General features: G+C 46.8%; 1 protein-coding gene, 1 long non-coding RNA gene and 1 pseudogene across 8 annotated transcripts in view; 2 read left to right on the forward strand and 1 right to left on the reverse strand.

The window, feature by feature from the left end:
- Window positions 1-5,274, reverse strand: part of ESRP1 (epithelial splicing regulatory protein 1) — a 58,844-nt gene extending 53,570 nt beyond the window's left edge. For 2 of the 7 annotated variants that reach the window (XM_044245285.1, XM_044245282.1), the window contains exons 1-4: window positions 5,142-5,271; window positions 3,371-4,601; window positions 2,728-2,856; window positions 1,368-1,481 (exon numbers count right to left, since the gene is read on the reverse strand). In XM_044245285.1, the coding sequence (XP_044101220.1) occupies window positions 1,368-1,481; window positions 2,728-2,856; window positions 3,371-3,502 (375 nt within the window). In that variant the 5' untranslated portion in view covers window positions 3,503-4,601; window positions 5,142-5,271. Of the gene's footprint in view, window positions 1-1,367; window positions 1,482-2,727; window positions 2,857-3,370; window positions 4,602-4,841; window positions 4,908-5,141 lie in introns of those variants that run through there. The other 5 variants (XM_044245286.1, XM_044245284.1, XM_044245287.1 and 2 more) reach the window with 5 other exon arrangements.
- Window positions 5,275-6,091: 817 nt separating this feature from the next.
- Window positions 6,092-12,399, forward strand: LOC122905550. Its single transcript, XR_006384352.1, has 3 exons — window positions 6,092-6,343; window positions 9,310-9,368; window positions 11,868-12,399. It is a non-coding gene; the product is annotated as an uncharacterized LOC122905550 (long non-coding RNA).
- LOC122905549 lies at window positions 8,353-8,616 on the forward strand (annotated as a pseudogene).
- Window positions 12,400-15,277: the final 2,878 nt, after the last annotated feature.

The following is a 15,277-nucleotide window of genomic DNA, read 5'->3' on the forward strand; positions in this document are numbered from 1 at the left end:
TGATAGAGGAACTTGAATTTCTCTTTCAGACTTTTGAAACTGTCATTACATATTTAATCTGTATCTTTCCATTTCTTCCCTAGTGAGGTAAAAAGAAAAATTTGCACTGCCTAGCCACTATACTTGTGACATTAACGTCAGTCTAAATCTTTCTTTGAAAACTTGCCTCATCTACTTTCTTTAAAAAAATATTTCACTTCATCTTTTCAAGTTCAGTATTTGCCTACCACAATAAAAAGTTACAGCTCAAACTAATTAAGTTGATAAGATCAACTGTATTAGCAATGATTGGCTACATTGGGTCTGCCCTCTATACTCTCCATTTTCCCTCAGCCCCTCAGTATTCTTCCCAGGGAGAGAAATCATGTATCTATAGTTAGGCTATATTTTTCTCACCCCCATATGCTTTTCTGTAGCAGAAAGACCAGCAAAGATAAAAGATGAGGCTGAACCTACTGTTATGATACAAAATTTAGTCAGTTTTGAACATTTACTTTAAGTCAAAGTGCAGTATGCTATAATTAATGTTTCACTAGTTATATGGCTCCCTTTACACAGTACAAAGCTCTTAAATAAAATCAGTTACAATTAAAAGGGTTTAATTCAACCTTATTCTTTGCTCCTTCCTTTCTAAGATAAAGCATTTTCCACACAGATGATGATGAAAATACCAGAATGTCTTAAAATTTAAAAGTAAATGTTTTCTCCTGCTTACTGCTATACATTTAAAAGTCAAAAATTCAGCTAATATACTTTGGAAAAGTAAGAATGTTAACCATCTCAAAAACTTAAACAGGGGCGCCTGGGTGGCTCAGTGGTTAAGCCACTGCTTCGGCTCGGGTCATGATCCCAGGATCCTGGGATTGAGCCCCGCATCAGGCTCTCTGCTCAGCAGGGAGCCTGCTTCCTCCTCTCTCTCTCTGCCTGCCTCTCTGCCTACTTATGATCTCTGTCTGTCAAATAAATAAATAAAATCTTAAAAAAAAAAAACTTAAACAAAAAGAGAAACTTTTATTAAGTCATCAGAGAGTACCTATAAGATTACTGCTATGTCAAACATCTCTACTGAAGGGTCATGAATTTTCTTTGTTGTGGTAAAATACACACAGCACGGTATTTACCATTTTAACAGGTAAGTGTACAGTTCAGTGGCATTAAGTACTTTCACATTGTTGTGAAACCATCACCACCCATTCTTTGTCATCTTCTCAAGCTGAAACTCTGCCATCAAATAGTAACTCCCGACAGGCAGCTTTTTAAAAATGGAGAAACTTGGATAAACCATTAAAAAAAGGGAAAAAAAAAAAAAAGCAGCCTCCAGTCACCCCCAAAGGTCCAATCATTCTCTGAGAAGCCAGCTCTCTTACCTTCTTGGAAGCCTCAGGATGCAGGATTTGCCTGACATGCAGCTGCCCATCAGTACAGAGACAGAAGGAGGTTCCAACCCCAATATTCAGTTCATTGCTTACTGACTGGTTAAACTGAAAACAAGACACAGGGAGGCAACTGATGCAGGAATTCCAAACTCTGGCAAAGTGGCCCCACGTGTTGATAACCACGTAAAACCAAAAGGCCATATATAAAGGGACACCAGTGCTGGAGCAATGTTAGAAAGGCTCCTATCTAGACTCCTTTAGACAGGAAAGCTTTCCAATCAACCCACATTTCACAGACAGGAGAATTTAGTATATACATTCTTCCTTCCATCCCCTCTTCTATTTTTGCAATAAATCCACATTCAAGACTTTTTAAGTCGGGTCTCATTTCATCAGTAGGTTGCCTTCAGATTACATCATTCCCTGGTGTTACTTTATGTTTGGATGTGTTGAGATTAAGAAAGATGCCAATTTATGATAAACAAATGTGGTTAATGTAAGGACCTCTGGAAAGTCTGGCAACACGTTTCCTGGAACAGAACCCAAAAAATGGTAACTTACCCCTATTAATTCGCAGTTTGCCTGCTAGGGCAGGGCCTTGAGAGCTCTGACTCTCACCTGCGTACAGGTGTGTAGCGCCCCGCTCTACCCTGATCCAGTACCCGTCAGAACCACGAAGCAGCCGGTTTGGGGTCACCTCAATTCCATTAAGTGGATACCACCAGTTTCACAGTGACCCAACGAGAAGTTCTACATGTTCCGGCCTGCAAACCCTCCCCGGCGCTACGACCAAGGCCACTGAAGAACAAAGAAGGCAACCAGAACCCGGCCTGTCCGAGTCCAGAAGCCTGAAACCAAGTAGACCCCCTCAGGTCCCCCACCAAACTGGGCCACCTCTGGTACGCCGCGCGGGGACCACCCGCTCCTCTACACCACAGCCACAGCGCCCTCTGTCCTAAGGCTGAACCACAGACCCAAACCCCCTCAAAGAACAGGAGCGTCTGGGGTCTAGCCCTGGGGATTGGGGCGCTAGGATTCAAACTCCGCTTATCATTCAATTGGTAAAACCCGACTGATTCCGAGACCCCAGGAATATCTCGAGAACTAGGAACTTTAGGCCCACGAACTAGGCCCTGGGAAGCTTGGAGAAGCAGCGACCACCTCCCGAAAGGTCCACCCGGGCCTCCAGGCCGGGTTTCCACCCACGCGGGCGCGTCTCGCCACCCTGCCCAGGGATGCCCGTGGACCCGCCGGCAAGGGCGTGGGACCTGGTATGGCTGCCTTGTGGGGTGGGGTGGGGGACACCTGAGCGGCCTGCATAAGGGTGGGCGGCACGGCCCAGGGCTGTCACCTGTCGGAGAGCTTGGTCCAGCTGCGGAGCGGAGGCCAGACTTTCCGCGTCGATCTTAGTTTCTTCTTTACAATCCTCCGTCAGCTCCAACTGATCCGGTCTAACTAGTACTTCATGCAACTGTCCCACCTCCAGAGGGGAAAGAAGCTGGGGTCAGTTTTCCCCTTCCTCAATTTGGAAGCGTCCATATTCACCCTCCTCCCTCGCTCCCTGCCCCGGCAGCCGGCGCCTCTCGTGGGGTCTGGCCGCAGAATCAAAGCTCCCTTGTCGCGAGCGGCTCCAGTGGCAGAGAGGTCGGCACGGCCCGGCCTCCGGCCCCACCCCCACCCGGATCAGGTCAGAAAGGCCCTGGAAGTGGGAACCCGGGCTCCAGGGATTCCACTCCGGCTCCGCCGGGCGTCCCCGGACGGGCAGAGAACCTGGCTCGGCTGCGCCGGGCCTCCCCACCTGAGCCAGATTTCGGATTAGTGAAACGGGTTCCAAAGCCGGTGGCCACCGCGTTTGGTTTTACTCTGGATTCCGTAGGCCTCGGGTCCAGCCTCACAAGTGGCCAAACAAGAACACTTGTTTACCGACTCCCCAAACTTCTACAACAAACTTCTTGTCCCATTCCTATCATTTGGACAGGAACCTGGAGAAATACCTTCTTGTTGGCCAGATCCACGACTTTCCACAACAGCAGGATCAGCTCCTTCTCATCCGAGCCCAGCTTGGCCCCGGTGGCCCCAGCAGTGATCCCAAAAAGCACCACCAAGTAATCCGGAGACGCCGTCATGACGATAGGTGGGGAGGGGGAGAGGGGGGTTGGGAGGCGGTGAAGTGGGGTGGAAGTGAGAACGAGAAAACCTGTGCTAAAAATCTCTTCTAAGAGAAAAAGAAAGGGTGCCCACCCCCCCTCCTCGCCGCCGCAGCTGTTGCAAAAGGCGGCAACCTACCACCCAAGCCCACACCTGGCCGGTGCTCCCCACCCTGGGCTGCAAGGGGGGTGGGAAGGAGGGCGCCGGAGGCCTGCCCTTTTTGTATTCAATGGCCGGGGCGTCTATGCAAAAAGCCAGGAGCAGGGCTGCACCCCGGGTGGAGCGCGCAATGGCTGAAAGCTTTTCTGTTTTGGGATGTGGCTCTACCTGCCCGCCCCTTCCCCCTCCCCCACGTGGTGCAGGTAAGAGACACCTGGCGGCGCCGGCCCATTGGCTCCTTCAAACCACGACGTGGCAGCGGTGGGGGAGGAGGCCGCCTGGGGAACGGGGAGGAGGGGGCGGGAGACAATGGCTGGATGAATGGAGAGGAGAGGGCGAGAAAGAAGGAGGGGGAGACGTGAGGGGCGGGGAAGAGGCGGTTGCCACCTGAAAGGTAGCCCAGGCCGGACGGGGAAAGGGTGAGGGGTGAAAGGCGCGGAGGGCAGTGCGGGAGTCGCTGGAGGTGGTGGGCTGGGGGGTCACCCCTTCTTTGAAAGTAATGGAGAGGGATGGAGGGGCAGGGAAAAACGCCGGCTGTGGGGAGCGACGCCGAAGATTCTTTTAAAGGGTAAAGGGAAAAGGCCTGGCGCCGGGAAGCGAAAGGAGGCCAGAGGTGAAGCCCTGGGTGCGGAGCTACTCAGGGCGCGGCGCCCGGGGAGGGCGAATCGCGGGGGTAGCTACCGGCCCACTGCAGCCGGGCGGTGGCGGGGGCAGTTGCCAAACACCGGAAAAACCGCTCCCGACCCCAACACACCTTTAAATGCAAACTGTAAGCGAAACCCCGTGGGCCCTCCCCCTCTCCGGGCCGGAGCCCAGGCGCACGCTCTCTGCTCCAAACCCACCTTCAGGAGACAGAGCCGGGCGCCCGGGGATCACACTCAGCCGCCAGGTTTCGCTCAAAGACGCAGGTGCAGCGCGCTACGAGGAAATTGAGGCACAATGGACCCCACTTCCTTGTCTCCAACTACTCCCTTACATTGCTATGTCTTGTTCGGTCCTGGCTGCTAGTTGGGGACTAGAACCTTCTCCATGGCTGGGCCCACTTCCTTTGGTTTGCCCGAGGCTCTAAAGAAAACGTACACGCTAACGCTTTCCTGAACTGGCCAAAGCAAATGTTTTCCTCGGTTCCCGCTCTGACCCCACGCCCCCTACTCATACCTTTTCCTTTGTACTTCTGTGTCTGGCCAACCTGCAAGCACTCCCCCTCCTGTAGCTAAGCTACGTCTGCACCGAGGCTTAGACGCCCACCATGACCCCCCCCCCCCAGCCACCAGGTCGGAAAGTGACGTGGTAGGGCCTTTAGACGTGTGAGAGAAAAGCTCCAGAGGTGACGTTTCCTCGAGTTTTAGGTTTCAAACTTATCTACTCTCGGAAACCGAAATCCGTCTGAGATATTACTAGTCGGGCCCCAGGTATCCACTCTTTATATTCATGGTGTGAAATCAGGCAAGCACACACCCCGCAGGAACCCAGCCGGGTGCGAATCTTGAGAACCTGTCGGGATGCGCGTCTGTGGAGCATGAGGATCGCGCTTGCCCCACCAGGAGCGAGCGCGGGCGGAGCGGGCAGCCGCCGACGATTCGGGCGGCGGGAGGGGGCGGGCGGAGTTGGAGGAGCCCAGGGCCGAGCCGCGGCGCTTCCCGGCAGGACCGTGCGGGCGGAGGCGCTGCGGCCGGCTGCGCAGGTAGCAGCTCGCGTCCCGGAGAGCGGGCGGAGCCTGGGCTCCGGCGGGGCCGGGCAGCGCTCAAGGTACCACGAGGGTGCTCGGTACCATCCCCGTCTGCAGCTCCAGCTCCAGCCGCGCGTGCTTTCCGCACTCGGGCTTCGGGATGCGGGGTGGGAAAGGGGCCCCCGCGGTCCAGCGGCCGCCTCGCCCCCACCCCCGGTCCGCGTGCGACGCTCCCCCGCCCGCAGGCGCCGCGGGGGCAGGGACTGGGCGCGGAGTGAGGTTGGGAGGGACCTGGAAAAACCACCCAGATTGCATTGCAGTGGGCGAGGCCGCCCGGAGGAGCCGGTTCCCCGGAGCCGCCTCCCCGCGGGGCGTTCGCGGAGCGCGGTTCCCAGGTGCTTGGATTTGTCTGGGCCGGGAGGTTCCGCCTGGCGGGGACGCGGGGCTCGGCTACGTGGTGGCCCACGCCCGGCAGATTGAGCGCTCGCGACGACTGCGAGGAGGGCCAACGCCCGGCGGCCGACGGTGGCTGAGAAAGTGGTTACAGCCGCTCGGGAAGTCCTGCGTCGCCCGTCCTCTGTGGCCTCTGGTACTTGGATTAATCATTTGTGTAGTGCGTTTGGATCAACCGAGAACTTTATTTTCCGCTCGTTTATCAGGGATCCCGCGGCGCTGTCCGTGTGAGAATCCAATCCCAGAGCCGCCCCTTTTCAGAAACTCGTCTTCCTGTTTAAGGAAGTCGGATCCCCGGGTTCTGAGGTTTTTCATTTAAATTTGAATGTGTACAACTAGGTTACAAGGACAGGGATTTTGTTTTGTTCCGTAACGTATTCCCAGGGTTGGAACAGAGCCGGACGTACACTAGGCACTCAACAAATATTTGTTGAAAGATTTTAATGAGTAACACCCACCCATTTTTGCAGCTCTTGTTTCCTAGCGAGGGCAGAGTTCATCACTGAGAAGGCGAAATTCTGAAAATGGGAGTCTACAGGTAATTTAAGTCTCAAGTGTTTAAAAAGAGAGGTGCTAATTCTTCGACGGACAAACGTACTTTTGTTAAATAAACTCGTAAAATGCAGGAATGCCAAGGGGGGGCTCTATGCAACACTGCAGTTCTGAATACAAAAATGATTTATTGTCTATCCCACCATTTAGAATAATTCTAACATTTAAATATGTGATGTACACAGTAATAATTCTGGGAGGGACCTTGAAGGGTGTGGGTCACTCTACCTATGGTTCTCACTCAAGATCACACATAAAACTCCCCTAACAAATGAGAATCTTTTTGTGGTGTGTGTGGGTGTGCTTAGCAGCGGAGACCCAGAATATTTTGCCTGTATTCATGAAAATTAAGGTTATGAAGGACAAAGACTGAAGAACTGTTCTATAGGAAAGGACTTTATGAGACATGAATGCAGCATGAATCCTGGACATGGAACTTTTATTCCCCCCCCCCCCCCCCGCCGTTTAATGGACATTATTGAGGCGCGCCTTGGTGGCTCAGTGTGTGCAGCCTTTGCCTTCTGCTCAGGTCTTCATCCCAGGGTCCTGGGATGGAGCCCCTAATTCGGTACCCTGCTCATTGGGGAGTCTGCTTCTCCCTCTGCCCCTCACCCTGCTTGCGCGCACTCTCTCTCTCAAATAAATAAATAAGATCTTTTTTTTAAAATGGGCATTGTTGAGATAATAGGAAAATTTGAGTAAGGTCTGTAGATTAAATAATAGCATTGTCTTAGTGTTAATTTCCTCATTTTTATGTTACTGGGGTTTGGCAGGAGAATATCCTTTGTGTTAGGAAATACCCACTGTTTAGGGATAGAGGAAATTATGTATATAATTCTGCTCTCAAATGATTATAAATCTATAAATGCATATATATATGAGAGAAAATAAAGCAAATGTGGCAAAATGTTAACATTGGTGAATCTGAGCGAAGGAATTTTTTAAACTATTCTTTGCAACTTTCAGAAGCTTTTTAAAAAATTTTAGAAGACTTTTTGCTGCCACCACCATTTGGTTTTTAACAACGCTCTGTCTGGTGATTTTCTATGCTAATCTAACCCTTCTTCCTTTAGAATGAATCCATTTTCTTTGTCTTTTCCTTGCTGAAAGAAGGAAATAAATAAAGGTCATCACATTTTTTGGTATAACAATCCTCTTGAGTCCTTTAAAGTTGTACTTAAATAACTTTCCTAGACTAAATTACTGCAAGATCCTGAAGCTTTTGTTGTGAACCTTTTCTGCTTTTAATTATCTTCATTACACTCCTTGGACCCTTTTCTTTTTGTCACTTATAGAGAACAGCTCTTGAACTGGGCAAAATTCAGATGTCTCTACCATGGCCTGACCATTAACACAGTGGTATCTCTATGTCAAAAAAAATTTTTTAAAGATATTTATTTGTTTGTTTTAAAGAGAGAGGGTGTGCAGGTGGGGGGTGGTGGAGAAGCAGAGGGAGAGAGAATCTGAAGCCAACTCTGCCAACTGTGGAGCCCAAAGTGGGGCTTGATCTCACAATAGTGAGATTATGACCTCAACTGAAACCAAGATTCAGATACCTAAGTGACCGAGCACCCAGGCACTGCTCTATGGCACTTTCTTATAAGTTACGCAGTTTCCTTTTTAAAGACTATAGTAGTAGCACTACATTTATTGGCTCCAGTTTTGTTTGAGATCTCTAGATCTTTCTTGGAGTTCTCAATTGCACACACATACCTAGCTATTCTCTTATACCCGTAAGAAAAGAGTTTTCAAGGGATGCCTCGTTCATTAAGCATCTGCCTTCTGCTAGGGTCATAATCCCAGGGTCCTAGGATCAAGCCCCATGTCACGCTCCCTGCTCAGTAGGGAGCCTGCTTCTCCCTCTTGTCTGCTGCTTCCCCCTCTTGTCTGCTGCTCCCCCTGCTTGTGCCTTCTGTCTCTGACAAATCTTTTTAAAAGAGATTTAAAAAGTAAATCGAAGTATGGGTCTTTGAATTCTGAATAGATATCATAAGCAAAGCTCACCCTCCTAAGTTGAAAAAAAAATTATGGATAAGAAATTATCATTGAGATTAAATGGTGGTAGACATGTCCAATGAATATTGTAGGGATTTGACCCCTTTATAAATCTTGTGATGTAAGTGTGGCGATGGCAACTCATGGGGGAACAAGAATATTGGAATAGTGGTAATACAATGAAATAATATCATTGTATTAGAAGCCTTGGAACAGGTATAAGCAATAGGTGTGTTCACTGGAAGAAATCAGCTGCTGCCACAAGTCCCCTCTACATAGCACCTGTTTTACTGCAAAAATAGAACCAGGTCATGTGCCCTTTTTATATTGAACTTTTTTGTTAAATCAACTTTAGTAATAAAGTGAATTGAATGTTCTTGAATTAGAGTGGAGATGGTTAGTGGTGAATATACTAAAAACCACTGAATCGTACACTAGAAAAGGATGAATCATACACTTGAAAAAGGTGAATGAGAATTAGATCAACTTTTTTTTGTTTAATATTATTTATTTGACAGAGAGAGATCACAAGTAGACAGAGAGAAAGGGAAGCAGGCTCTCTGCCGAGCAGAGAGCCCGATGCAGGTCTCGATCCCAGGACCCTGAGATCATGACCTGAGCCAAAGCCAGCGGCTTAACCCACTGAGCCACCCAGGCGCCCTGTGATCAACTTCTTTTTTTAAAGCGAATCAGTGGGGACGCCTGGGTGATTCAGTGGGTTAAGCGGCTGCCTTTAGCTCAGGTCATGATCCTGGGGTCCTGGGATTGAGTCCCACATGGGACTCCTTGCTTGGTGGGGAGCCTGCTTCTCTCTCTCCCTCTGCCTGCTTGTGCCCCCTCTCTGTCTCTGTCAAATAAATAAATAAAATCTTTAAAAAAAAAAAAAGGCTAATCAGCGTAAAATCCTGTGTTCTGAGGCTGCCACAAGCCATTGGTATTTCTTGTTCGTTGTTTTAGATGTGGTTGCCAAAGAGATCACATTTTCTACTCCCTGGACAAATCCAACCTCTCTGAAGGTAAGGGGAGGTGATGGTCAAGATAACTAAATGCATTATAATTTTCTGTGTGCACCACATATTTAAACAAATTGTTGGTCTGAACCTTTATTATAGCAATTATTATGGATGGTCTGGAAAAAGTATGGATTTATTAATCAGTCTTGCCATTTGCTCCCTCATGGCCTTGAATGTGTCCCTTAACTTCATAAGAATTCAGTTTTTCACCTGTAAAAATGGGGATGATGACAATGTATATGTCATTGGTTTTCAGGGGAGAAGAAATGCATAAAGAAGTATCTTCCTTAAAGAAAACAAACAAACCTGAGAACTAGAAAGTTTACTATTCTAGAGCAGTCTCCAGGTGGGGAGGGGGTCTCTTCAGACAACCACAAAGGCCTAACCCTCTGACCTTAGTTAGCTTAGACTAAAGACACCATCAAAGCAGGCTGAAACATTTAATTAAGACTATACTATCATATCATAAGGAAATATACAGAAAAATTACATATAGAGAAATGCTCCATGAATCGGACAAGATACACCTTCTCCTTGAGAACTACAGATGTACTTCATTTGGCATACAGGAAATGATTCCACCCAGAGAATTCCTCCTTCCTTATTCCTGGCCTCGTGCCCTTTGCCCAGGAGTACATCCCTGCCTATCCCAAAATCCAGTTAGAGAGGGAAGCACGGCAGCAAACCTTATCTTTTCAGTCCAGGTGTGTTGACAGGAGTGGTGTTTAAAGATTTTATTTTTTAGTAATCTCTACACCCAACATGGGGCTTGAACTTAAAACCCTGAGATCAAGAGTCATACACTCCACTGACTGAGCCAGGCAGGCACCCCTCCACGTTGTCTTTTTTTTGTCTCATTCAGTCTCCCATTGGAAAAAAAAAAAAAAATCAGAATTTTAAAGTCACTGCCTTGATCCCTTCCAAAAATTATTAACAAATTGATTTCCCTGAGACTCACTTGTGTTTTTAAAATTCATATGTATTTGGGTGCCTGGGTGGCTCCATCATTTGGGCCATTGACTCCTGATTTTAGCTTAGGTCGTTATCTTCTAGGTAATGGGATTGGGCTCTGCTCTCAGCAGGGACTCTGCTTGAGATTCTGCCCCTCTGCCCCTCCCCCCACTCATGCTCCTGTGCATGCTCTCTCTCAAATAAATAAATCTTAAAAATAAAATTAATATATATTTACTTAAAGTAGTACAAGTATGTCATCTTATAAGTCTAATTATTCTACATGTTTTATAATAAAAAACTGTAGTTACCTGTCTCTGCCCTGAATTCTGATTCCTGCTTCCTAGAGGCATCTATCCACTTTCTGCTATTTTCTGTTCTTATAACCTCATTTGCAACTAACATGCATTTACTAATATTGCCTACCTCAGTCTTTTTTCTTTGGTGAAAGTGCATCTTACAGGTACATGTATCTGTGCCACAAAGGAAACAACACTTCTACAATGCTGCAGCGATGCTCCATGTCCCCCCATCCAACAGAACTTGCTGAAATTTCCAGCCAGGCTGACATTCCATCTGGTGTGCACTCCAAGTAAAGCTGGTTAAAGATCACTGTGCAGGGTACCTGGGTGGCTCAGTGGGTTAAGCCACTGCCTTCGGCTCAGGTCAGGATCCCAGGGTCCTGGGATCGAGTCCCGCATCGGGAATCTCTGTTCAGCAGGGAGCCTGCTTCCTCCTCTCTCTCTCTCTCTGCCTGCCTCTCTGCCTACTTGTGATCTCTCTCTGTCAAAAAAATAAATAAATTCAAAAAAAAAAAAAAAAAGATCACTGTGCAGGGGCACCTGGGTGGCTCAGTTGTTGGGCGTCTGCCTTCAGCTCAGATCATGATCCCAGGGTTCTGGAATGGAGCCCTTCAGTGGGCTCCCTGCTCAGCAGGGAGTCTTCTACCTCTCCCACTCCCCCTGCTTGTGATCTCTCTCCCACTGTCTCTCTCTCTGTCAAATAATAATAAAAATTAAAAAAAAAAGTCACTGTGCACAAGTGCAGGACTCGAAGTTTTCAAAGCTTGACTTTTTTTTTTAAATCAGCACTCCTCATTTTATAAACCTTAAAGCCCATCAGCCCCATTCTTACCCAAATCTCATGCTAAACTTGGGTATAGTGGGGTTTCATGGGGATCTAAACACTTTTAATAAGGCTTTGAGGCATCTCAGCACAGCACCACCAACTAAGGCTGCCCTGACTCACACGGCCAAAGGTCCAAGCCTACTTTAGTCTTGTTCCTTTTTTCAGATTGAATTGGAAGGATGCAATAAATTATATATTCTTTAGCTGAAATCTCAAATCCATCTATGATGTTTCCCAGAGCTTCGGTGATTACCACTATAGACTATGTACTTAAAATGCTTCCCTGTATTATTTATTTCAAATAGGCAACAGCTTTCTTTTCTTAAATTTCTAGACTCTCGATTAATGGTCACTTTATGGTTGCTTTTGTTAAACTATGTGCACTTTATTATTATTTTTTTTAAGTTTATTTATTTTTTGCAGTAATCTCTACACCCTACGTGAGACTCAAACTTAGGACCCGGAGATCAAGAGTCACAAGCTCTTCCAACGGAGCCAGCCAGTCACGTCCGTGACTCCAGTCACGGAGTCAACCAGTTCACCCTGGTTGAACTTTGACAACCAGTAGTACTTACTCATGCTTAGAGCTTGGGAAAGAGGTTGGGTGAGGGTATCCATCAGTTACACTGACGTTAGAGGGAAGAATAACATTTCCAAAATAGAACTGCTCCCGGTAATAGGACATCCCTTTCTGGTTCGAGTCTGTATCCCTGCTTTAGAATCTAATTTGAATCGGCATCCGTTTCTGCAAACAATATTTTGACTCATTCTGAAAGGCATCCCCCCAAAACCATTGGCACTTCCTCTGTGGTGTGGCCCATCGTGTTGATGAGAGAGAGAGCAGAAGGGAGATCTTTCTCTTTATAAACATAAATAACAATAATAAAGTAGCTTTATTTATTAAACCGACACACCTATCTCATGTGATTCTCACAACAACCAAATCAGGTACAAATATTTTAACCCCCACTTTACTAACTGATGAAACCAGAGGTTAAGAATAACTTGGTGACAACAGCAGCGGAGGCAGCGGCAGAGCAGGGCTTTATACCTAGGGAGTCTGACTCCAGAGACCATGCAGCCACTATGCTGTACTTAACATGAACCACGCTTAGACTCTAGAAATCTTACTAATAAACAAAAACAGGGCAGACTGTCACAAAGCAAAACCTATCTCCCAGTGAGAGGTGGGTTGCAACACATACGCATGACCAATAATAAGCTACAAAAGCAGGCTGCAGTAAGCTGATTTAATAGTCGTAGTAATAACACACCTTAAATTTTATCAAGTAGCCTGCATTTTATACCGCAGCTTGCTTACAAGATAACCATGAATTATGAGGTATCCTTGAGACCCGTGAAGGATATAAGATTCTGCAACATACCGTAAATAACATGGCAGTCAAAAAATAAACATGACATCTGTCATCAAAGATTATGATGTTCATATTTGGTAGAGAATTTTGCACCTTTTATTCCAGCTCCTTCTTTTCAAAGAAATCAGTGACTTGCCCAAACCCAGTGCCCTGGCTAATTAGCAGCAGGGGCTGTTCTCAGAGCTCTGGTCTCCTGGCTCCTAGCCCAATGCTCTTTCCCTGTTGTGTCCATGACTACGCAGAAAGTGTGCTCCCTCTGAGAGTGTGACAGCCTTCCTACATGGGACTCAGAGATGCCTGGGTGGCTGGTTTTAGTGAAAATGACCTCTCATTAAGGTTTAGGTAGGGAAAAGACATCTTGGCTGAGAGCTCTTCCTCGTGCAATGTACAGGACAGAAAGAGTACGTGAGCGCCCCCCTCCAATGCTAACCCATTTCTTGTTGCTATCCTGGAGTCTGACTCCAGAGCTACTGCCTGACGCACTGAGAACTCAGAAGAGTTTTGGTGTGGAGGCAGCAGGTGGGGTGTGGAATTTGGATGAGTCATTCTTAAAACTGTCCAAAGAAATTTTAATGGAGGTATGCTTTTGATACTGGTAAGTCTGTCTGTGGCATATACGGATACACAGGACACAAACTCTGCTGTTAAGGAGCTGGAACTGTGATGACAGAGGCAGAGCTCCAACAGCTCGGCGGACTGGTGTGGTGTGGACCTATTAAGAACATGGCTTTGGCCCAGAGCAAACATAAGAAAGATGATATGACAAATAGTCTAGGTAGGAGTATTTTTCTTTCTCTTCCTATTTATTTATTTATTTACTTTTAAGATTTTATTATTTATTTGAGAGAGAACAAAAGCAAGAGAGATCGCAGAGGGAGAGGAAGAAGCAGACTCCACTGAACAGGGAGCCTGACTTGAGGCTCTATCCCAGGGATCCCAGGGATCATGACCTGAGCTAAATGCCAACCAACCAGGCCACCCAGGCACCCCTCCTTTTTCTTTTTAAAGATTTTATTTTATTTTTTAGAAGATTTTATTTATTTACTTGACAGACAGAGATCACAAGTAGGCAGAGACGCAGGCAGAGAGAGAGGGGGAAGCAGGCTCCCCACAGAGCAGAGAGCCTGATGCGGGGCTCGATCCCAGGACTCTGGGATCATGACCTGAGCTGAAGGCAGAGGCTTTAAACCACGGAGCCACCCAGGTGCCCCTAAAGAATTTAAGTAATCTCTGCCCCCAACGTGGGGCTTGAACTTAGGACCCCAAGATCAAAAGTTGCATGCTCCACTCATGGAGCCAGCCAGGTGCCCCAGGAATGCTTTTCTTTCTTTCCTTTTTAAATTTTAAAAAATTTATTTATTTATTTATTTATTTATTTATTGTGGGGTGGGGGAGAGAGAGAGAGAGCAAAAGGAGGGTCAGAGGGAGAGAATCTCCAGCAAACTCCCTGGGGAGCCTGACTTGGAGCTCAGTCTCATGACCCTAGGATCATGACTTGAATTGAAGTCAATAGATGGATGCCTAGCTGAATGAGCCATTCAGGTGTTCCCCCAGGAGCTTTTAGAATTTAATTTAAGAGCATTTAGAATGGTTTTCTAAATCCCTGGGTCACCAATATGACTAGCCCATTTCCTATGCTTTTTTATCTCCTCCAGCTTGTTGTACCTTCAGCTCCCCACCTTCCTTATTGGACACATAGGTTTCAGCTACATTCTTCACTCTGAAGTGTCATCTTTATTGACTGAGAGTTGGCTAGCAAAATTCCTCCCATGGTTTGGTCAGTGGCTCTGTTATTCTTTGGCAGAAAGCCCTTCTTTACCTTTGCTATTCTCAAAATGATAGCAGCAACTACCACATAGAAGAAAAAGCAGATTATATAAATCAAATTGGGGTACCTGGGTGACTCGGTTGGTTGAGCATCCGATTCTTGGTCTCAGCTCAGGTTTTGAGCTCAGGGTCATGACTTCAAGCTGCACCCAACATGGAGCCTACAAGAAGGAAGGAAGGAAGGAAAGAAGGAATGGAGGGAAGGAAGGAAGGAGGAGAGGAAAGAAGGAAGGAAGAAAGAAAGGCAAGCAGGTTGAATCCAGTAATATATTAAATAGATTATACACTGTGACCAAGTGGAACTTATCCCAGGAGTTCAGGGTTGACTCAACACTTAAAAAAATCAGTATAATGTATCATTATTAATAGAGTTAAGGACTAGAGCCACATGATCATCTCAATTAACATGGGAAAAGCATTTGGCAGAATCCCAAACTGTTTATGATGAAAACAAAATAAACCAGATATAGAAGGAATTTTCTCAACCCAATAAAGTGTATCTGTTCAAAACCCCCTAGCCCACCTCATACTTAGTGATGAAAGACTAAAAACTAAACAGGGATGTCTCATCTTGCTATTTCTATTCAACACTATAATGGAAGTTCTAGCCCAAGAAATTAGACAAGAAAA

Source organism: Neovison vison, chromosome 4 (assembly GCF_020171115.1).
Source record: "Neovison vison isolate M4711 chromosome 4, ASM_NN_V1, whole genome shotgun sequence".
In the NCBI taxonomy this organism is placed as follows: domain Eukaryota; kingdom Metazoa; phylum Chordata; class Mammalia; order Carnivora; family Mustelidae; genus Neogale; species Neogale vison.